General features: G+C 34.9%; 1 protein-coding gene across 1 annotated transcript in view; it reads left to right on the top strand.

Moving 5' to 3' along the window:
* LOC108708347 (dynein beta chain, flagellar outer arm) overlaps nucleotides 1-24,574 on the top strand; it is a 242,968-nt gene that overhangs the window by 52,084 nt on the left and 166,310 nt on the right. Inside the window, exons 31-46 of the mRNA XM_018246944.2 lie at nucleotides 560-733; nucleotides 1,730-1,939; nucleotides 2,236-2,371; nucleotides 3,519-3,662; nucleotides 6,119-6,273; nucleotides 6,793-6,982; nucleotides 9,501-9,676; nucleotides 11,839-11,965; nucleotides 13,108-13,253; nucleotides 14,132-14,233; nucleotides 15,044-15,187; nucleotides 16,397-16,526; nucleotides 19,955-20,129; nucleotides 21,200-21,339; nucleotides 23,634-23,738; nucleotides 23,842-23,940. Of these exons, the coding sequence (XP_018102433.1) occupies nucleotides 560-733; nucleotides 1,730-1,939; nucleotides 2,236-2,371; nucleotides 3,519-3,662; nucleotides 6,119-6,273; nucleotides 6,793-6,982; nucleotides 9,501-9,676; nucleotides 11,839-11,965; nucleotides 13,108-13,253; nucleotides 14,132-14,233; nucleotides 15,044-15,187; nucleotides 16,397-16,526; nucleotides 19,955-20,129; nucleotides 21,200-21,339; nucleotides 23,634-23,738; nucleotides 23,842-23,940 (2,353 nt within the window). The remainder of the gene's footprint in view (nucleotides 1-559; nucleotides 734-1,729; nucleotides 1,940-2,235; nucleotides 2,372-3,518; nucleotides 3,663-6,118; nucleotides 6,274-6,792; nucleotides 6,983-9,500; nucleotides 9,677-11,838; nucleotides 11,966-13,107; nucleotides 13,254-14,131; nucleotides 14,234-15,043; nucleotides 15,188-16,396; nucleotides 16,527-19,954; nucleotides 20,130-21,199; nucleotides 21,340-23,633; nucleotides 23,739-23,841; nucleotides 23,941-24,574) is intronic.

Genomic DNA, 24,574 nt, shown 5'->3' with positions numbered 1-24,574 from the left:
CTACGACCTTCGACTTCGAATCGAATGATTCAAACTAAAAATCGTTCGAATATTCGACCATTCGATTAAAAATTTCTTCGACTCCCTAATTCGCCACCTAAAACCTACCGAGGCCAATGTTAGCCTATGGGGAAGGTCCCCATAGGCTTGCCAACAATTTTTTGATCAAAGGATAATCCTTCGATCGATGGATTAAAATCCTTCGAATCGTTCGATTCAAAGGATTTAATCGTTCGATCGAACGATTATTCCTTAGATCGTTCGATCGAACAAATTGCGCAAAATCGATATTCGAAGTCGAAGGATTTTAATTCGGCAGTCGAATATCGAGGGTTAATTAACCCTCGATATTCGACCCTTGATACATCTGCCCCTTAATGTCCTAATTATATTTATAAAGGTGAGTACAGACGATTTATCGTCTTTGCACACTAGAACCCTAAAACAAGTATCCACTTATTATTGAGTGTATAATCATCCAATTGAAATTATATGCTTGTTCCAGATTTTAGAAAACTATTTCTTAGCAATGTCTTTTTTTCCTTGTGTTTTCATTTAGGAAATTGCAAGTTCTGTGTCTGGCAGTCACTACACTAAAGGAGACAGCAGGAATATTGTAACTGGAAGAGGCAGTAGAAGAATGAGCAGACAGTCAGATAAGGGCTTTTACTTGTCGAGAAAAGGAGGCAGAGGAAGCACAATGTCTCTATACGAGTCTCTAAAAAATATTGAGGTGACAGAAAAATCCACATTTCACAAATTTTTGCATGAATCCTAAATGAAGCAGTTTGCATTTATAGGTTTAATATAACTTATTTTAACTATCTATGTACATCTTTTCACATTTATTAAGAAAAATGAATGTACTATAGGCAATACTTATGAAACAGAGCATTAGAAATAAGCATAGAGCTGTGGCACATAACTACAGGCTTATAGGCCCGTATACAAAATTTGGGCTAGCTCTCCTCCTTGCTGCTCTCAAAGACATTAATCCTCACCAGTTTTTCAATCCATCCCCTCAGTCCAATCAAATCTCTCATATTCTAATTCATGGGAAGGAGTTACTTTTAATAGACATATGTTTTCTGGACACAAGTTTACCCTTTGAAGACTGAATAATATTGGTGCAGCATCATTTTACCACATGCCCAGCCACTGTCTGCTAAATTGCTCAGCCTTCAGTTTTAGTTCATCTTATTTTAAAGGTATATCAGAACCACATTTCCCTTTTATTTTGGTAATTATATATATTATATATGTTATAGTGTTGACCAATTTGTTTTTGTGCCCCATGCAATACAGACCATAAGGTTATATCACTACAGAGATAAATGTTGCTGCCTAATCACAGTATTCATTGTCGGTCCATTAATAGTGATGGGCGAAGGACAGGCATAGATTAGAGGCAAATTTGCGCACTTCACCAATGTATAGGTTTTAGTGAAACTGCTGGAAAAATTTGAAGTGGAAAAATTTGCTGCAACAAAAAAAAATTGTTGCGCATTAAAATTGTCGCGCACATAAAAATTGTTGCATGTCAAAATTATTCTGACGCCCATTGACTATAATGCATTTGGACAAAAGAGTTACACGTATAAAAAATGTTGCACGCCTATTTTTTGCCGTTTCGCAAATGCTTCCAGAGTTATCCATTCATTTAGTGGTAAACTACAATAATGTGCTTTTTTAAATTGGAATTGAATGTACTGTATTTTTTCTTTCTTAGGAACATGGCACAGTCATGCTTCTGAGAAACACGGATGCTATATTTGAGGAGCTTGAACACCATCAATTGCTTCTGACCACCATGCGACCTTACGCAGAAGCTGGTTCATTCTTGGATGAGCTGTATAAGTGGCATAAAAAACTTCAGGTTATAGAAACAACAGTTCAGCTATGGCTCTCCGTGCAGGAAAAGTGGACTCAGCTTGAAGAGGTCAGTGTTCCTTGTCATGTATCTGCGCATAAACATATTACAACTAGTTTTGTGAGCAGAATACAGTATTGTAAGTGCATGCTTATTTAAACTTCAATTAACCTTGTTCTAACAATCTTATAACCATCTGTGTTTTTACTGAGTAGAACTGGGAAGTGCCCATGCATGCAATGAAGCTGAAGAATTATCATTTTCATTTGCATAAACATAACATTATTTGAGAGAAATGAGTCTTCCTTATGGACATGTGATTTCTTTAAAGGCCTATTTAATAATACATCTTGAAAATCTTGCAGGTGTTCTCCACCCTTCCATTTCGTGTTGCCATGCCAAGAGAAGCTGTTCTTTTTGCTGATGTCCACCACCATTTTTGTCGCCTTATGAAATCTGTGGAGGACAATCCAAACATACTGCAGACTTGTATGAGAAGAGGTGAGGCAAACCTCAGATTTATTATAGAATAGAAATCTTAAATGGTGTATTATTTTTTTAATTCTTAATTTGTAGTAATTTGTTGTTTGTAATATACAAGGTAAAAATAATTTTAGTGTACACCATGTCAATATGATAAAATGTTTGCCCTTTTCTTGAAGATAAATTTATCTTCTATATATATATATATATATATATATATATATATATATATATATATATATATATATATATATATATATATATATATATATATATATATATATAGAAGATAAATTTATCTTCAAGAAAAGGGCAAACATTTTATCATATTGACATGGTGTACACTAAAATTATTTTTACCTTGTATATTACAAACAACAAATTACTACAAATTAAGAATTAAAAAAAAAAGGCTCAGTGCTGATTATAGGCTTCTAGAAATATCTTAAGCTAAACCCTAAAAATGAATATGGCTAAAAATTTAATATTTTATATACTTTACTTATTTCACCAGCCTAGAGTTTCAGCATCTCGATAGCAGCAATGATTCAGGTCTTCAAACTTGTCACAGGGGGTCACCATCTTGGAAAGTGTCTGTGACACTCACATGCTCAGTGGGCTCTAAGAGCTGTTGAGAAGCTAAGCTTAGGGGTGGTTGCAAATTATCAAGAAGAAAATTAATTTGACATGTAATATAAGATGAAGCTACAAGGCTGATTATTAAATTCTGATGCTAATTGCACTGGTTTCTTTGCTGACATGTAGTAATTATCTGTATTAATTACTAATCAGTCTTATATAATGACATTTATATTCTATGTATACTGTATACTGTGAGTCAGTACCTAAATTCAGGTAAGTGACAGCAGCACAGAGCATGTGCGGTGAATCAGCAGAAAAGAAGATGGGGAGCTACTGGGGCATCTTTGGAGACACAGATCTTCACTGCTAAAGGGCTGTGGTTGCCTTGGGCTGGTATAGAAGCCAACACATAATGTACAACATTTATAGCTTCCTTCTTTAATTTAGCTTTAGTTCTCCTTTAAGGTTGAAAATGAAAACAGAAACTGAGCAAATATTATGTTCACTCGAGTTCAGCTAATAATTTCAGCAACTTTCTCTGACACCCAGTTTATTGGTTTGTCCTTCATGTATTTGCTTTCAGGTTTGGAGTCTCTTCTTGACATGCTGAACTACAAATTAGAGCGGTGCCAGCGAGCAGTTCGACTTCACTTAGAGCAAAAAAGACTGGCTTTCCCACGGCTCTTTTTCTTGTCTGTGGAGGATACCCTAAATATTGTTTGCTATGGTAAATATTACTTCCATATTCTATAGCAAGGATTTCATTCTTGAATGGAGTCTCATAGTAATATTCAGCTGCAGAATAAACAACTTTTAGTTTAAAGTTAGCAAATCTGACCACCAAGAAATTAGCATTGTATTTGAATCCAACACATCAAGTGGCAAAGAAACAGATGGAAGTACCAGGTTTCAGTGAAACCACATCTTATCATGAAATTCCCTTGTCTTGCAAGCAGGATATAAACTATGGTTTGTTCAGTATGTATAGTTTTATAGAGATTGCTACTTGTATAGTTTAACCCTCCTACTGTTTTACAAAACCAAATTTTCAAACACCGGATCAGAAATACGCATACTTTTAACCACAATTCCAAAACTCTGGAATTTTAACCCAAGAAAACCATATATTTTTAGGAAGTACACATTCTGATACATTTAAAACTTCTCTAAAATTAGTAATATTTTTTGACATTTGAGAAAATAAATTGAGATTCTAGTTCATTCACATGTCCACAGGATAAAATGATAAAACAGGATTACCGAGAAAAAAAATGTAACAAAGTATTAGCGGTCTAAATTATAGGCATCTTAAAGCATGTTAAAGTACAAGAATGTCAATCAATACATTGAATGTCAATCAATACATTTTTATCTGCATGTCTACTGTTGTCCTTTGCCCCTTAACGAACTGGGTTTCCATTTTTTTGGCTTAATTAAGGTCATGGAACCAGTGGGAAGCCGAGGATAGGTTGTAAAGACAACCCATGGCTCCTTGACCAAGAACTGCTATAAATCATAAACTTGTCTGGCAGTCTGAGCCTTTACTATCCATCCTGTAAATTGTACTGTCTGTGTTGCAGATAAGTGGTTAAAAATGCTCAGTAGCTCCACCTTTCACTGACACCAATTCCAGCAGGGAGGGAGAGAGAAATAAATGATCTACTGAGTGGTACAGAATATGATCGGGGATTAGTATGATCAGCAGATACAGAATGAGAGACAGACAAAGTAGTTTCAAAACTCTCAATCTTATATCAACTCCAAAATATCATTCCCATTTTTTAAAATTGCTCTTTAATCACACTATGTTCTGTAGAGTTGTTTCATATGTCCACTTTGTATCCATTTTGCCCATTTGCAATAAGGTATTTTTGTTCATTCATCCAAGCACGGATTATGATTTGTAAATCATCAGGTACATACTGTATAAGTGTTAACTGACAGTAAAAAAATAACTATTTTCCCATGATTACGAGATTTTTATTGTTTTGAACAGCATGGTGTTTATCAAACAGTACAGATATTATTCCTTCTCGGAGCTCTCATCACTTTTAATTTAATCTCGGTCTCAGTTACGATCATAAATAAAGCACTGGAGGCATCTCAGGTCACTCTGCAGTTACATATGTTAATTTGTAATTCAAGATGTTCCCCTCCTTGCTTCCAGCATATTCCCTTTAGCGTTTTCTGTTGGATACCAACATCAAAAGTTGGCATATGCACAAACAACAGCTGATGGTTTCAGCGGGGCACACAGTAGTATTCTGTCAGTCACAATAATTTAACCATCAGTCTAACATTATTATATTCAAATGGGTGATCCTAAAAATAACAAAAAAATAATGGCTTAGGATTTGTATTTATAAAAGTGAGACACTCAAATGTTTATTTAATTTATTAATTTTAGGTTCTGCTTAATACAAAAATATTATGTTAAAGAAGGTTCTAATACAGGCTAGTAGTATATTACATGCTACAAAGTTGTGATAAATATAGTACAACTCATAGCATTGACTGTGGGAAAATTCTGGACAGTTAGTTTTTTTTGGGTACCTCGACCATCGAATAGGCTATGACCTTCGACTATGACTTCGACTCAAACGATTCAAACTAAAAATCGTTAGATTATTTGACCATTTGATAGTCGAAGTACTGTCTCTTTAAAAAAAACTTCAACTACATAATTCGGTAGTTTAAACCTACTGAGGTACAATGTTGGCCTATGGGGACCTTCCCTATTACTTTTCTAAGGTTTTTTTGATCGAAGGAAAATCCTTCGATCGATCGATTAAAACCCTTTGAATCGTTCGATTCATAGGATTTCATCTATATATATATATATAGTGAATAAAGTACCCCCTCTTGTAAAATATAAGGATATTATAAGTTACCGAGGAGTTTCATGATCATATAAAAACACGAGGCCGAAGGCCGAGTGTTTTTATACAGGTCATGGAACTCTGAGGTAACTTTTTGGCTGCCCATAGTGTCCCTTAGTTAGTTCCCTTGTTTGCTCTTTTGAAAAATGGTTTTCAGTGCACAATTCTGCTAGAGAAACACTATTAACTGATGCATTTTGAGAAAAAAAACATGTTTTCCCATGACAGAATCAAAAGCAACAGCAGTAATACAGTATGCTCTATAATAGTGTACTAAAGAATGAATCCTTTTCTTTTTGAACAGGTTATGACCTCAATGTGTTGAGCAGCTATATAATGAAGATATTTCCCCATATACTCAGTCTTATTATCTATACAAGTGAGCCTGCTTCTGAAAATTTCTGTCCCAGAATCATTGGACTAAAAAGTTTTTTGATGGAAGATTTGTACCTTACTGAGGTGAGGGTATTTTCGTGCTTAACTTTTTCCGGTGACAATGTAATCAACTAGCATCAAATACAATACTTCAAGCTATGTAAAATGTATTGCCCACTGAAGGGGCACATTTCTATCCTAGTAGTGTCTTAGCCTGAGGGCACAAGGGAGATGCAAGTTAAAAGGGAGCCCCAGTCCTAGGTTCTGATAGGATATACACTACAGATATCCTCTAAGTGATAAACTGCTTTTCTAGATGCAGCTTTTTTTATTTTTAATATTCATCGTATTTTTATTTGTAGTTTGGAAAAAAGCAGGATGTTTATATATCCAGCATTAATATTTAAGGATATAACACAAACACTGAGCATCCTGTTGTGCTGATGTATAATTTAAAGGTATTACTGTACTTATATGAGATGGTACATCATTGATAAAAGCGATAGGAAACATGTTTAGAACAACAGGGGACTTCTGCCTTAGAGTCTTCAGCAATCTGCTGTCCAGTGAGTAGCTGACAATTCATCTTTTATTTCTCCGCAGCCACTTGAATGTAGAGGCCCTGTGGAGTGTTGGTTATCGCAACTTGTAGACAGCATAAAAGTTTCCCTTCAGAATAAACTAAGGGAAGCTCTGGAGCACACAAAAACTTTTCAATGGAGGCGAAAAGAGATACACAGTGCAGGAGCTCGACGGGTGGTGATAAACAAAGAACCTGAAGCAGATGAGAGAAGTATGTCATTATTTTCTCTAGCCGTGTTTTATTTCAGTAACATAAACGTGACCAAATGCAAATCATGTTTTGTTCCTTGCAGCAATTTACTTTTTGTTCTGTATACAAATCTATTTCTTTTATTTCCTAAAAAACCTGCAAACCCCTGTATGACTGGTGAGTATTAAATTGGATCGTTAAAATATACTTTATGGCAAAGGCCTTCCCGTCTATTACTAATGTGACTTTTAAAGGGACCTGTAACCCTAAAAAAATATTCCCAATTCCTAATTCCATTAGTCAAGCAAAATAAACTTTAATTACACTGTATAAATTATTTGAATCTTGTTTCCTTCAGTCTGGGAATTCATAATTATAGCAAGCAGACAGGAGCCATTTTGTGGACACTGTTATTAAGGCAAGCCTTGCATCATCTCAAAATCTTATTATTGCACCAGAATGGGGAACCTGATGTCCATCCCCATGCCCTGGCTACACAATTAAATGGTACAGAGAACGGGGGAATGTGTGAAGAGCAGTGACATGTAGGAAGTGTTGAATGGAAAGTGAAAGTAATTGTCTGCCCCGCCTCTATGCCTAAGGCAGTGTCTGTAAAAGATTGACAGCTGAGATTCTTAAATGAGTTCACAACTACTATGAATGCTTTAATCAAAAAAGAATTTGGATTTCATGTTTAATTTGAAAGGGACTTTTATTATAAAGCTTTTTATGTCAGGGTGACAGGTCCCCTTTAAGGGGCACATTTATAAATACGAGTTTTCGATTTGTTTTTTTTAATCAAAACTCAAATTTTTGGGTTAAAAATCTCAAATTTTTTTTGAAAACACTTGACTTTTTATAGATTTATTATACCACAATCCTGGAAATAGTTTGAAGTCAATGGCAGAGGTCCTTGAACCATTTGAAGATGCCAATAGCCTTCATCATTTTTGAACTTTTTTCAGAGGGATCAATTTGAGTTTTGCAACTCAAACTTGCAGAATTTAGTTTTTTCCATTCGAGTTTTTTTCTTAAATAAAAAAACATTTGAGTTGTGAGTTCACTAACATTTGAGCTTTGATAAATAACCCCCTAATTCACTTTATTTATTTTCATTGATTGTTAACTTTGAAATTGATGTTGTGGAGTTGGTATAAAGGCACAATGTATTTTTTATATGAGGAATAGAATGTATAACTAGAATTTTAAAGGGGTGCTTCAACTTAAGTTAAATTGTAGTATGTTATAGAATGGTTAGTTATAAACAACTTCTCAATTGGCATTCAATTTTTCTTTTTTTATAGATTTTGAATTATTTGCCTTCTTCTCCTTACTCGTTCCAGCTTTCCAATTGGGGTTGTTGACCCCAACTTAAATCCTTTGCAAGGCTACTATTTATAACTCATCTCTCTATTGAGGCCCTCCCCTATTCATATTCCAGTCTCTTATTTAAATAATGAAGGGTTGCTATGGTAATTTGTACCCTAACAACCAGATTGCTGAACGTGCACACTGGAGAGCTGCTGAACAAAAAGCTATAAATAACCACAAATAATAAAAATGAGATCAGAATATCACTCTCTACATCATACTAAAAGTTAATGTAAAATACAGTCAAGATGACTATTGTTTCATATTTAGACCAAGGCTATACACTATTTTAAGTGACACTTTCACTTAAAATACACTATTTAAAGTGACACTTTCTTTTATACATTTCAAACAATAAAGGATTATACCTACATTAGCAAAGTTTTGTTGTCTATAAACCACAGCAAACAGACATTGTGTTATGAAGTTTTTTTTGCATATGCAGATTTATAACTACCTGTCATCATAATTTATTCATGTTGCCAATTAGTTACAAAAAGCTTTACAATAACATACCTCCCAAGCAGTCCCGGATTGTTACTGAAATGTCTCGATTTTCTCTTTGATCTCCTGCACTGAACAGGCTGAGAAAGATACAATGTTTCTAAGGGTTATAGTTATCAATGAGTGAAGTTAGAGATCACCACAGTCCGCTAGAGCGAAATAGCACCACTCTCCATTCATTTCTATGGGATTTTTAAAGTCATATTTATCAAAGTGAAAACTCACCATTTGATAAATACCCCTTTAAAAATATTTTACACCTCTTATTTAATGAAAGGTTAGCTGTGAGTCAAATCTGCAGTGCATGGAAAGATGACGGTGACAATACAAAGAATTCCGTTTTGGTGAGGTTACGTTTTAGGGAAAGCTGTGGCGTCTAGGAAGAGACAGCAGAATGGCAACTTGCGACTTGGCACAGATCAGGATAAAGGGATGGAGCAGACAGTTTGATCTGAATGTTAAGGCCTAATAATGATATAACAATCTGAACAACTGAATCAGTTTTACTAGACATTTGTATAGTGTGGAGGATCTCACATTGTAATGTAAAGACAACTCTGGTGAGGATCGTTTTTGTTATCTTCAGGCTCAGTTTTGAGAAGCATCTTTATCTATACAACATATATTTTGGGTGAAGACTTTTTTTTTTGTAATATTTTTCTAGGTGCAAGTTCATTGCTTTCAGATGATGGTGAAGGTTCTAATAAGGAACCTACCTCCAGGCACTGGACTCTCTGCACTCTAAGTGATGTAGCCTTTCTCAGCACCCAGATTAGATTTACCAAGGAAATGAAGGAAACTATTGGAATCAGCAATGAACACAGCAAAGAGAAACTACAGGTACAGCAGCTTTCTCACTGACATAATGTCATTTCAATTTCCCTTTCTGCTCACTGTCACATGCCTGAACACACACAGGTACACTCTGTTAATCTGCAAGTTTGTTTGGATATTTGATGAACCTGTCACTGATATTTAGAATCCATATGCCATTAACAAACATTCCCAGGTCACTTTAAAGTCTTCTTATCAGTCATTTCATACAATTTGTGATAGCCCATCTTATTAGAAAAATGTAACACAGCTGCTGTCTAGCCTTTTTTTTTAGTCAGTATCGTGGTTGGCAGTATACCCTGCAGTGCATTTATGCTAATAATCCAGAGCAAGAAATTACCATGAAATGGGGAATGGAATTATCATGACAGCACTGACTGCCTTGAAAACATGTCAGAACTCATCAGCTAGTGTTAAAGGAAATAATAGCTGAAGAGTATTTATTTATGTATGGCAACATTTTCACAAATCATACATCTTTATTTGTGCTATATATATATATATACAGCGTATATATATTCTATTTCTTTCTCACTGTATATTAAAGAACAAATATTGCTACTTTAAACAATCCACTAAATTGTGGTGGATGGCAATTATATATATTAACAAATAAACTTTATAACGAAATATTTTAGCTTCATTTTAGTTTTGAGAAATAGTTCATCAGCATGGTTCCTCAAACTAATATTTTTTCCCTAAAGATAAAGACTCAGCTATTCTGTTTGTCAGTCGTGTACTGCAAATTATCGACTCTTATTACTGACAATTTTCCAAAATGTTGTCATGCTTTTATCCACAATCCCAGTGTAATCATGAGCATCCCGACCATTGCAACTTGAGGTTCATGTATCATTACGGATTTAGCAAGCTTCATTAGACAATACTTCCCCTGTATTTGTTTTATAATAGGTTTATTTTGGAAATGTGAGGTTAATAATGCACTAGTGAAAGTTTGGTGCAAGTCACTAGCACCTGTTGATGCACCTTACTAGGGCAACCCTGCAACAACTGCCACATCCAGGCTGGCAGTAATTCAATTGGTTAAATTGCGTATTTGTGCATAATCCATCAAAACAGGCTGGACAGCCACTATCACAAGAGGATTTATGGGTGCAAGTCTGTTTGTGAATAGCATCAGTACATGCTCAATTTTGCCTCCTTTTTAGTGATTTGCAGTTGTGATTGAGACTCACAATATGAGGGGTTTGGTTCCAGTCAAGGAGATTATAGATAGATCGTTACAATTACATAAAACATTTGCAATACAGATTTTTTTCCCCTACAATGCAGCTTTTGGCATAATAGTTTTTGCTGCAACTTTTAATTAATTTACAAGGACAGAAGCAAATTATCTTTGGTAAACTGGCGACAAGTTGTGGCACTGGTGGCACGATGATGTTTGTAAGATTAATAACGGTGTTAGATGTACTCAGGTGTATGTTTGTGTGTAGGCACAGAATTCTGAATGATTCCAAAACTATGGCCTGGCCCCCCTAAGGGGCCTAGAGTGTCCAGACTGAAGGCCAGTTAGGGTGCAATTATTCTAGAAACATCCCACTCTCTACACCAGCTATCATTGAATCTGTTGCCTCGGGCTGCATCAGGCAGACTATTCTTGTAACCAAGAATAGTGAAGTGAAGGAAGTAACAAGCAGGCATACCCCAATATGGGACTTGGTGGTCTCAGACTTGGTTTGGTCCTTGGAGGGCACAAATGTGCTGGACATTGTAAAATGGCATATGTGAACATATGAGAATCCTAAAATTGTAGGCAATATATCAATGTTGTGAGCTACAGAGTAAAGCATAGAGATAACATAATCTATAATAGTATGGTGAACATATCTACCACTTTACATCTTCAGTAGTTAAACTGACTGATTGATTGGTTGATTGGGGGGGGTGATGTTGAATATCAGAGATCTCAAAAAGACCACTGTAGCCATTTGAATTAACAATAGTTTCCTCATTGTGTCAGCTACAGAAAAGCCCTAGACATTTTTATTATGTGAGGAGTGCAAGCTGGGAGCATAGCAAGTGAGCTCAGCTGCCAGTGACGTAACCATAATAATAGTAATCATTATAAAGTATTTTGAGTTAAGAGCTCATTGAGTAAAATAATTTTGCTGACCCTAGCAATAAAGCATTGTGCCTTTTATTTATAGCACTGCCTTAAGGATCTGACAGAAGGAATTGAATACTCTGCCAAGACATTAAATGAAATTCCCCAGAAAGGCATTCTGCAGAAGTCTAAAAGAACCTCAAAGGCAGAGAAGGAAGGAAATGGCCAAGGTAAGTCATACTTAATGATTTTAGTTGGCGTCCATTGATCTGCTCCGGGGCCCTTTGAGAGCTGGGAATACAGAAAAGTCTGTTAAATGTGGTTTGAATGTTCCAGTTTAGCATTATTGCTTGCCATAATACTTTTGTGTTCAAATAGAATGAAGCTTTTTGTGTTCCAGTCAGTCCCTGATAGAACAGTTAATATTAAAAAAACTAAAACACACACAGCATGATGTGATTACAAACACAAATCTGTTATTTTTTAAAAATGTCATGCTTTGGATATATTAACAGCTAATATTCACAGGAACTTAAGTGTGCTTGTAAAGGGCTTGGAGCAGACATACCAAATAGCCTTGCAGCTATTAAAACATTTAGCCATTTGCTGGATGCAGGCTAACAGGCCAACTTGAACTATGGGCCATAAAATAGTAGGTTTATCAGGTATGGGAGTTTAGATATCAGGGATCTAATCTAGGAATGTTATTCATAGTAATATAATAATATAATTGGCACAAGATGTTGGTTCCATGGTATGAACAGGTTCATTACTGGCAGTATTTACCTTTAGTGCCTTAAAGATTGTTCATGTGTAGCAAAGCCACAGCTAGCTGAAATACTGTAGTTCTTAATCCTAGTATTTCTACATGATACACTTATCCAAAGGAGCCAATGGTTACATTAAAAACTTTTGGGCATTGGCATGAGAAATGCTTGTCTTTGGCCTTCCCTTTGTTAGTGAAAGAGTACTCCTTTTGTAGAAGGAGGTTTGAAATTGCTATTATTATTAGCATGTAAGGTTCCAGGGTCTTTTTACGAGTCGCATATCCTAATGCTCTATATAGTGGTTCTGACACTCCTTCATTTTACTCAGCTATCCACAAGTAACATATAGGAGTGTTGGTGGTTTAAAGGACTATTGCAATGATACACATGATGAACCTACAACTTCCACAGAGTTTAATAATACACCGTGTTGAACTAGCCTTTATTTGTTGTACGCTATAACCTACAGCATGCTTCCCCAACCAACGAGTTGGGGCTTTATTTATTAATGGATATGTGAAACAATTAGCATTCAGATTTTTATGTAGATGAACTGATCATTGTGTAAATGCTTACGTTGTTTCCTCAATATTTGGTCCACTTAGATGAACAACAGAGATCAGAACTACTCAGCAACAATATCAGTGATTCCAGTGAAAAACAAGAAGAAAGTCAAACAATCATTAAAACATCTTTGTCAGCATGTGATACTGTAAAACTTGCTAATCATATACTTCTCCTTTTATATCAGGTAATTTAAATGCTGCAAATAATGATATATATATATATATATATATATATATATATATATATAATATTCATTTGACACTGTAAGGCATTGTATGCATATATAAAATACACACAAATATAAATAAAACATTTTAGTTTTACTGTATCTTTAATCTAACCCTAACTGAAATGGAAGAGGCCAATTCCAAGAGGCCACTTTATTATTATAATATATTTACAGTATATAGGGTTGATATATCATGCACCGCACACACACTAGGGTCACATTTATTAGCTGGCCATGAACCGGCCTGTGGAAGGAAACCCACATATACATGCTCTTTGCAGAGAGTGCCTAGGTCAGAACTGAATGTAGGCCCCAAGCCCTGCAATGTATATGTTCTGGCAGATATCAACTTTGAAGCAAACGTTACAATAAAAGATTAATACTTGTGACATGGGGTCTTATTGGATGTCCTGCTCAAGTCCAATCAAAAGAATCAAGAGAAACATTGCCTACTACCTGTCTCTTTGGGGTTCTAGACAAAGTAATCCCAAGAACACATGGTAACACCATATGGTGGTTTTAACTATTTACCTCTGGCCATTTTCTTTATAGGCTGGCACCTTTAATAGCATTTCTTGTCTTCCCCACCATTAGCTTTTAAAGGAGAAAGACTGCTCAGAACATTGGTTCCACAGGCTTAATCCTCCACCACTTGAGGCTCTTTCTTAAAAGCTGTAAATGCATAGACATTAAATTATACTAAAGGATGTAGCAAACTAAAATATTTCATTCTTTGACAGAACATTTATAAGTCATTGATGCACAAATGAAATTACTAATAGGCTGACTCAATTTGAGGTGGATTTAACTTTCATTTTCTTTTTGTATTTTAGCGTGATGTTATGCAACAGTACTTTAATGAAGCAGTTCCAAAGCTGAAACTAAGTCATCATCTGAGCTATGAGTATGATGACAATGGTGCTATAAATGTGAGGGTAAGTAAGTCTGTTCTTTAAGTGCCATCTGAACAAGTAATAAGGAAATACAGTATTTTGCTGAAGACCAAGAAACATTCCTAACCAATGCTTTCTCGCCTGTCTTACTCATTTGATATAGATTTTCTTTGAAAAAACTCTCAGCCTGTCAATGTCAGGTTCACCTTTCCACTGTAACTACTCTTTGGTTGTTTCCATGACAAGCTCTTCTTTGTGTCAAATTTATTTATTAGTTAGAGATCCACAAACATCAGTGATGAGCCCATCCTAAACCGTATTCACTTTTGCTCTCAGCAACTTAGCAGTAATGGACTTGTAATGGATTATTAAATTATATTTAGTACTGTACTCCATGTGCCAATGACCCTATGTTGCCCTGCTCCCATGTTACAATCTCTTATGCCAACCTTGAATTACCTTTTATTTTATATGACACTAACATATGGTTCATCCTTCACATCAGTCCCTACTCACAGAGGGCTACAGTTTAAACGGTAAATGTAATAACAGTAGAACAGTAGGTAAACAATTTTTCATTTGCATACGTTTCTATGAAATGATTTAATGTCTCAAATGCCATATATTGTATGTTTTATAGTTTTAATTTGTAGTGTATGTATTTTTAAGGAAAAAAAAAACACCACTTTTATCCTAAAACAGGCCAATAGTCAATACAATAGTATTTATTTTAAAACAGAAAACCAGTAACACCTTCAAGTAGGGTTTAAAAGCTTAATGTGTTGTTCAAATTTGCTCTGTAATAACTGTATGTTTAATTCTGCTCATTAACTACAGATTTGACATTTTCAGATTGGTGATTCGGAGATCCTCTATGGGTATGAATATCAAGGACCATCCACACACATGCTCATCACACCACTGACAGAAAGAATCTTTTTCAGTGTAATGTCTGCAGTCTCCTCTGGGATTGAAGCACTGTGTGCTAGTCCCCAGGTAGTTTTTAAAAATATTTTTGTTGCAATATTAGAAATATAAAGAGTTTTCATCAAGAGATCATTTAAACAGGTGGTTCACCTTTAAGTTAACTTTCAGCATGTTATAGAATGGCCAGAGCAAACAACGTTTCAGCTGGGCTTCATTATTTGTTTTTATAGTTTTTTTTTTAATTATTTGGCTTCTTCTTCTGACTCTTTTTAGCTTTGAAATGGGGATCACTGATCCCATCTAAAAACAAATGCTCTGTAAAGCGACACATTTTTTGTTTTCGCTACCTTTGATTATTCATATTTCAATTCAGGTACTCTCCTATTTATATTTTATAGTCTCCTATTCAAATCAGTGTATGTTTGCTAGGGCAATTCACACCTTGGCAACCAGATTTCTGAAACTGCAAACTGAAGAACTGCTGAATAAAAAGCTAAATAACTCGAAAAAAGTTAATAAAACATGGAATCAACTGTAAATTTTCTCAGAATATCACTCTCTAAATCATACTAAAAGTTAACTCGACTAATGGGCTAATGCAGTGTCTTTCACTGCAGTTGTGTTTTTTTTAGTTTTAGTAAATCCACGTAACATAGTAGGGCCTGTTTAAAGGAAATACCACCGCAAATCATTTAGAAGCAATTTGGAGTTTTAGGAGTAGTTGTGAAATTTTTTAGAGAATCTTCCCTTCTTCCTTTTATAGTATCATTTAGGGTTTTGGACATGAAGGAGCCGGCCTGGGTAACAGGTTTTTGCCTGATACACCTCTTATTTCTGCGAATCGGTTCTATCTTTTATCTGGTCTGTGTTTAGCTTGTAGCAAAGTAAGCAAGTATACATTGCTCAGCAGGCATTCATATAATTGTATGCGATGATCTGTATGTAGATAGCCCATGTCATTTTAATATCATTTACATGCTTGATTAATTTAGGCACAAAGCAGAAAAAAAAATTTAAATCCCATTTTATTGTAGCCCTGGTGCTAGAAGTAAATCTACATTTTAAAATTTGTCCAGCTGGTTCAAGTGATATACAGCCATTATTTACACAAAGAAAAGAAACAACATTTGGATGACTTTTACTCATTTATGGTTTTTTGCACCATCTGGACTATATTAATGGCAGATTTCCTAGCTCAAAGCTTTCCTAATATCTTTGTTCAGACTTGCTGTTGCTAGTTTATGGTTTTTTAAAAATGATTTTGCATTTTAACGTCAGGGACGCGGCAAAAGATCTACTGTGCGAGAGCTCTGCATGGCCCTTGGTAAGCCACTTTTTCATTTTAATTGCACAGAGAGGACAGATTACAGCTTTCTGCAAGATGTCTCCAAAGGACTGGCTGCTGCAGGTAAAGGAATTTCTGTTCTGTACAACACGTCGAAATGAAAGGCCTTAAGAGTCGCATTAAATACAATTGTTTCATTATGAATTCTCAGCTGGGAAAAATTAAACTTTAATACTTTTCATTTTGCCGGACAGGAATAGCTAAAAATATTCTCCCATTCTAAATGCTTGGCCTTCACTGTGATTCCAGTGAATTCTCATTATAAATGATTACAATATTCTCTGCAGTACTCGTTTTCGACAAGGAAGATGACTATGGGCTAATTTGTTAATTCTCTTGCTAAAGTGATTTAATGTTGAAGACAATCCTTTCCATTATAGTTATACATTTTCAATTAGTTGTTACATTACTACAAATAAGTCTTGTGGTCATGTTGGCAGCTGTGGAGTGAGAGTGCAGATTAAATCTTTTCATAATAAAATAACAGTTGAGACTGAACACGGGGGTGGCTTTCTAATTGTATACAATCCATTAAAAAAGAAAAAAAGAGCATATGGCAGTTTGTATCACTGCGTTGGTCACTATGGCTAATCGACTACAGTTTTTGTCTGATAATTGCTTCCATACCAAAGAACTTATCAGTGAGTAATATACTTTCATCAGTAAACACTATCCACAGAAGCATAAACATTAATTCTTGGGTAACTGTAGATTTAATATGCCATTCGTCAAACATACTACTGAAAGAGAATAACATTCTGTGAATGCAACTCACGCCCCCCGGACTTGATGGATTCTGTTTTTATGCTAGCCTTGGTCACTGCTACCCCGGCCTTGAGGGCAGAGCCACCTGTTTAGCTGTAAGAGCAGTTATTTGTTTTTCTGTGCTGTGAAGCAATATATCTATGCTCTCCCAGTAACTCCCTTTTTACTCCTGTATGTTCTCATGTCATATGTTCTGACTCTTTTGAGTTCAGAATCCACAGTGCTTGTGTCAAAAAACTTTGCCTTTCACCTCAAGTGGTCTCTGATAAATGAATTTCCCCGACACTACCAAATGCAATTCTCCAGTAGAAATCAAGGCTGAGCATTCTAATAAACCATAGCGTGTCAAAACTGATTTCTAGTCACTATAATCCAATCATAAAAGAACAGTTAGTCCAAACAGACAACATTTACAAAGCATGAAAGACCGATGTTTCAAATTTGAGCAAAGATGACTTTTTGACTCCGTATTCTATGTATTAAGCTTAGAAAAGGGAGAACTACAGTAGACTTGTCTTGACCTGACTCAGTAAAACTAAAACCAGAGGGCATTTGTCTAGCATTGCTCCTTTCCTCTTCTACTTTCCTATTCTTTGTCCCATAGTTTCATATGCTGGTTTCATTAATATATAATTTAGTTAACCTCAAAGTAGACAGGATTGCAGTATTATTATTATTTTTTATTTATATAGCGACAATATATTCCACAATGCTTTACAGAAATTATACATTACTCTCTGCCACAGTGGAGCTTACAACAAGCTTTCTATTGCATTTGTGCACATTCACAGAAACCAGTCAAACTGCCTGAGCGAGTGCCCTGGCTTGGATCGAAGTAAAGGAACCCAGCTCTCTATTTACTATACCATTTTTATAGTTCTCTTCTTGTGATGGTGAACTGTCTGTGTATTCTTTAATAATCACACTCTAAGATGTTCTTGACAATAATACAACTTTATACTATTCAGCAGAAGAACATCATTCCACACCAAGCAAATGAAATCTGTCTGGCAACGGTTTTCTCCATATTTTTATAGATCTTTTTCCATTTCATTAACAATTTGAAAATACTTTAAATTCAAAGTTTTATAGTCACTTTAGGGATATACTGTATAAACACCACTCTTATTTTATCTATACTTGTTACTACAGGTATGGGATCCATTATCCGGAAACCCATTATCCAGAAAGCTCTGAATTATGGGAAGGAAGTGTAATTATATTATAGTTATATACTAATTACTTTTTCTCTGTTATAACAAAAACGGTATCTTGTACTTGATGGTAACTAAGCTGCATGAATCCATATTTGTGGCAAACTAATCCTATTGGGTCTATATACCATTTAAATGATTTTCAGCAGACTTAAAGGGGACCAGTCACCTTAAGAAATAATTCCAATTTATTTTCTATGATGCTTGTCAAGGAAAATAAACTTCACTTCATAGCACTACATAAATTATTTAAATTTTCTTTCCTTCAGTCTCGGAATTACACAGCAAGCAGAAAGGCTCCATTTTGTAAACACTGTCATTAAGGCAGCTTTGTATCATGCCAAAATCTCATTATGTGCCAGCATGGGGGCACCTGATGCCCACTGTCTGCACAGTTAGATGGTGATCAGGGACGAGGGTGTGAAGAGGGAAGTGGCCTCTAGGAAGTGCTGAATGTAATTTGAAGGTAATTGTTTGCCCCACCTCTATGCCTAAGGCATAGAAGTGGGGCAGGCAATGAATGATTGAGATTTTTAAATGTTTCTATAATTGTTATGGATGTTAAAAAAAATAATTCATGTTTAATTTGCAAATAACTTTTATTAAACAGCTTGTGTCTGTTTGACAGGTCCCCTTTAATGTATGGTGATCCAAATTATGGAAATCTCCCTTATCTATAAAATCCCAGGTCCCACACATTTCAGATAATATATTCTATATTTATAAGGTAATAAATGCAACAAACACCTGGAAATTTGCACTACACGACAGGATGATCAAATCAATTAAAATGCAGTAATCACAGTACGTACATAACTTTATTTAAAGGATCCAACTAGTGTGGGGTTATGCAACACCCTTAGCACAGTTGCCCTTCTTAAATGAAAAATATAACACAGTATATGAAACCAATCACTGTTACAATAAGCAAACATATTATTCGTTTCTGTTGATTAAAGAGCTGGCACACACATTTGGCCAAAAGGAAGCAGGTTCCAAATGTTAATATCTCTCTCTCTGTACATTTTATTTTTGTATAAATACAAAAATTTATGATTTGAATCCATTTGTTGGTAATTGTGGTGACTTTCATTCTTCTCTGGTGTTAATTCTTGATTTATTCTTTATGGAGTCAACATTGCTTACAATTTGCAGTGCAGGGTGTTTATGCAGTTAAAGTATCTCGGTGTTTTATGCTCAGCAACACAATCAATGCTCATTTAATGTGTAGCTGTTCTTATAAACTAAAGATGGAGTGCTTGCTATTGGGAGATTACCACTGTAGCAATACAAATGCCTTGGAGCACAGTTCTGTTCACTGTAAACACCTGGCAGTTCTTGTGATGTGCTGTTGCATGTACAACAGAGATTGCTTCCTTTCTTGTGTTAAATCTTTACAGTGTTTACAATATTTTCATACAAGACTGTACAAGTATTTTATCTGTACAATAATTGCATATTTTTATCTTGCATTTTATTTATCTTATTGAACATGCTTTGTGTGTACTGCAGGGGCCTGGATTAGCATCAGTGGACTTGAACAATTGCCACAATCCAGCCTTACGTTGCTTGCACAGCTTCTGGAACAAATCCAATCAGCAAGGCATTGTGGGAAAGAATCAGTCACTTTACAGTTGGATGAAGTCCCTTTAAACCCAGCAGGAGCTTGCATTGCAATTATTAATAGGTATGAAAGCTTAATTTTGCTTGCTAATTGGGGAGAGCTGTGTGATTTTTTCCACTTGTGTTTTATACATCAATGAATTAGACATTTTGGCAGTTGTATCTAGGAAAGAATTATGACTGCAATAACTGTTAAATTAAAAGAATAATAGCTGTGTGTTTATAAATAAGCGCCTGTATCTTGCATCTATCTGCATTTATTTTTGCTTTGCAATTTATTTTCTGTTTGACATTTTTTGTAAATCAGTGAATATAAATGGGTGCATATTTTAACATTCATGCAGGGGTAATTATTAATCTGCAGTCTATTATCCATATATACTCTTGAAACCTATGAATCTTGGAATCATCAGCTCACTGTACATCTTGCATTGTGCCATTATTCTGAAATCAACTTGGCTGAGAGACACTCACTGGGGAGTGTTGCAGGAAACCTTTAGCCCTGGAATTTTAATTGATCAGTGGAAAAACTGTGAACTTTGTGTGCTCATTGCTGGCTGTAGCCCATGCAGTACATACACTGAGACAAAAATTAAAAGTACCATGATATGTTGCAATGCAGTCAATTGCAATGGTTCGCCAGTCAAACCCTTCCTGAGTATTGAATATTTTATAAAAAGTCCCTAAAATTAGTAAACTTGCATTAACCTATTTTTGAGACACACGTGGAAATTAGGGTCTCTGTACTGCAGAGCTAGATAAATGGAACCTAGCACAAACTTGTTTTAATCTCTCGTTTTAGCTAGCATCACACATAAAAATGGGAAAACAGAGCAAAGGACACTAGAATTTGTTTAAATTACGTAGTTAATTATTTCTAATGATGTGCCTAAAGTACACATTTTGTAGGTGAAATTTTTTGTGTTACTGCTCCTTTAAAATGATGCTTGTAACCAAAACAAAACAACATAGCACAGGGGAGTTTTCATTTTGCTGTGCTGTATTATTTTTAATACTAAGGCTATCTATAAATTCTGTAAATAATATTTGTAAATGTATGATCATGATGCTCACATTTTATTTTTGTTAGATTTAAGGCTGTTTAATTTTACTTTAATCTGTATTGAAATTCAGGCCACCGTATTCCACTTGGAATTGGAATGAATCTCCCCAACCAAGTAATCTGCCACACACCTTTCTAAATAACTTTCGAATTGTTGGAGTTTGTGAGGTGCCAGTCATTCCCATTCTGGAAGCTCAGCTTCTCTTGAAAGGTATTGAATCTTTTCTGGGTTTAATCCTAAAGGTTTCTTGTAGTTGTTTGAAGTAGGCCTTGCATGCTATTATTGTTATACTTCATTTATAACGCACCAACATATTGGTACAGTAGAGTATCAGAAAAGCAAGTACTTAATAAATAAGAAGGTGTTCAAACTCAAAGAGAAATCAATTTGTGCAAGAGAGTTTACAATAGAGATGGATTTGGAACACAACAAATGTAAGCATCTATAAATTGCATCTTTGTTATAGAAGGGTTCTGTGCGTTGGAGTGGAAAGAAAGGGTTAATTTGTTCTAGGATTGCAGCCAATGTACTATTGTAAGTGAAGTGAGTAGGTCACCATATTATAAATGTCATTCTTCATGCTTTTAATTTTGTCCTTGAAAGGTTAGGGGTCTTAGAGAAAGGCAGGTATTGCTAGTTGAAAAGTGTTGATTAACTAGAATAAAAAATAAAAAATAAATAAAAAAAGTGAATTTCTTTACAAAACAATGAGCTAGATTCAGTTCAGTGAGAAAAATGTTTATCACATGAAAAGTCATAGACGGGATTCAATTTGAGATGCAATTTAATTCAAAAAAACATCTCACGATTTATCATGTGAACATTCTATTTAAGTCTATGGGAAAAAGCTGGAACTTAATATGACATTTTTTCTCCTCGTCCATGAGTTTTCACGTGATAAACCAGGAGAGTATTTTTTCTCACTGAATTAAATCTGGCCCATTGTCGGGAAATAATAAGCCAAGGTAGAGGCCATGGTGGATGAGTGGAAATATTGGTCCACTTTCTTGTGAAGAAGTGAGAGGAACAGCAGTTTGAGAGTTGGTTGGTTAACAGCAATAGTGAAGTCCACTAAAATGTGTTTGTATGTACCGAGGGAACAAAAAAGAGCCATGCCTCCTAGACAAATGAGACTGCAGATCATTACATGAATGACAGAAGAGGAAAGACTTAAAGAGAATTGGATTATAAAGGCAAATCTCCTTTGCTATTGCTCTCAGTGACATATTTACAACTCAGTTACAAATTTCATCATAACAGTAACTGGCATTAAATCTAAATAATAGAGATCATTTTTTTCCTCTATAAAATTGTACGCCATGCTTTGCTGTAATTATTTCAGTTACACAATGATTTACAGTACAATAGCTTCGTGCAGCAGAAAAGTTATCATTATAAAAAATAATAGACACAACAAGAAGGAGTCATTTTATGAAATATTTTAACTGCTATTCATTCGTGGTAATTATATGTAAAAAAAAATTGGCAGTCTGTTATAACGAGCCGGCAGAAAGCCACCGCAGCAGATGGATGACAGGGTATGAAGCCAGTAGAATGTGTAAATGTATCTAATGTGTTTATTGAGGAGAGAATTCCAAGCCAGACATACAAAAGGCCACAATATTCAAGCTGCTGTTTGGAATGGAATGACAGCACGTTGTTTCTTCTGTTTAAAAAAGTTAGTGGTTACACTGTAGCATTTGCTCATCTTTTATTTGAGGGTATAATGACATTTGTTATTTTGGGATAGTGTAGAATTATGATGCGTATCAGGAAATTTTAAAGAGCAGTTGTTTTTGAAATAGTGGAATGGAGATTAGAATTACTTCAGTTCATAAAAAGTTAAACAACATAGTATGTCCTTTAATCATTGTTGTTATTAATTTTGTCTGAATTGACATTTCCAGACATAAAATATAAAAATGCATGTCTTTTGATGTTGTATTTTACAAAAAAAGTGGAGTTTTATTTCAATTAACATGCTATACTTGCACTTGCAGAACATCTAATTAACCACAGCACACAAATTTTAGTTATCCTGTTGATTGTTTTTATACATATTTAATATAAACTAGACAGTTTGATAATATGTTGTACTAAAACAGTACATCAATATTATGAAGATGCCTCAGCTCTCAGTACATTTTAATAAATATTGTTATACTTTAATGAAAGAGATCTAACCTTTGCTGTTAACGGAAGTATGTTCATTATTTCATGGAAAACAAGTTTTTAATGACCTTTATTGCTCTTAAAATATCAATTAATTTAAAATCAACAGAAAAAAATTGGCAATATACATGTATGGGATCCCTTATTCAGAAATCGTATCCAGTAAGCTCTGAATTATAGGAAGGCCATCTCCCATAGAGACTATTTTAAGCAAATAATCCTAATTGTTAATATTTTTTTCTGTAGTAATAAGACTGTAGCTTGTATTTGTGCCTTATTGGTACAAAGTAAAAGCTGGCCAATAACTATTTGTACATCTACTGACTTTCTAGGTTTTTCAAATGTTTCATTTCTGGCGCAGAAGCTTAATACCCTTCTTGAATCCTTTACAAAGGTGTGCCAACCATCTATGTTAGGAGCTTTCTCAACAGGAGGAGGTAAGAATAATTTTCTGTCATTAAAAAATGTATTTTAAGCTGCTGGTGTTGTTTGAACCCTCCACTAATGAAAGTTCTTTCTTCTTATGGACGTGACTTCAAGAAAAACATCCATGCTTATCTGCCTGTGGAATCACAAATTTGCTTGCTGAAGCTGGTGAACGTCTTAAGTCTCTCCAAAGAGCCCAGGATGAAAGTGAAGGTAGATAATATACTTTGCTATATGTTCAGCAACAATGAAAGATAGTGGTGACCTTGTAGTTTATTTGTCTTGTTTCACTGGTATGCCCTTCAAAGGTATTATGTTTTTGACTTATTTTGGTTTTATTGCCATTTTTTTTTTACGTTAATGTCTTTATCTTTTCCTTACTTGGCTGGCCCTTAAACTTGGATCATGTCAGTTGAAAGGTGTGGTTAAAAAAAGTTTTACTTATGGAGAAGACATTCCAAACACATCAAAAGCAAAGGTTTTCCTTTTGATATGTTTGGGATCTCTTCTCCCTGAATTAAACACTGTACTGTACCTTTCATCTGATATTGTCTTTTTGGTATATTTAGGATGTATTCTCCCTAAATAAAACTTTATAAGCTGCACCTTTCAATGGATGTTTTTTAGTGCCTGCCCAATATTCTTATTGTATTTCTCAAGCTCTAGGTCTGGGCACGTGCACCTGTACCCAACTTTACTAACAGTCCATATTATGATACTGAATTATTGAAACAACTATTAATCTTATCTTTACTTGGTAACATTGCCTTTAATTTTTTATACATGAGTAGACTGGGTGTAGTCCTATAAGATGCATAGAAGCATTTAATACACTACATTATGCATT

Source organism: Xenopus laevis, chromosome 2L (genome assembly GCF_017654675.1).
Source record: "Xenopus laevis strain J_2021 chromosome 2L, Xenopus_laevis_v10.1, whole genome shotgun sequence".
NCBI lineage: Eukaryota > Metazoa > Chordata > Amphibia > Anura > Pipidae > Xenopus > Xenopus laevis.
The sequence above is the reverse complement of the archived record's forward strand: the minus strand, read 5'-3'. Positions and strand labels throughout refer to the sequence as shown.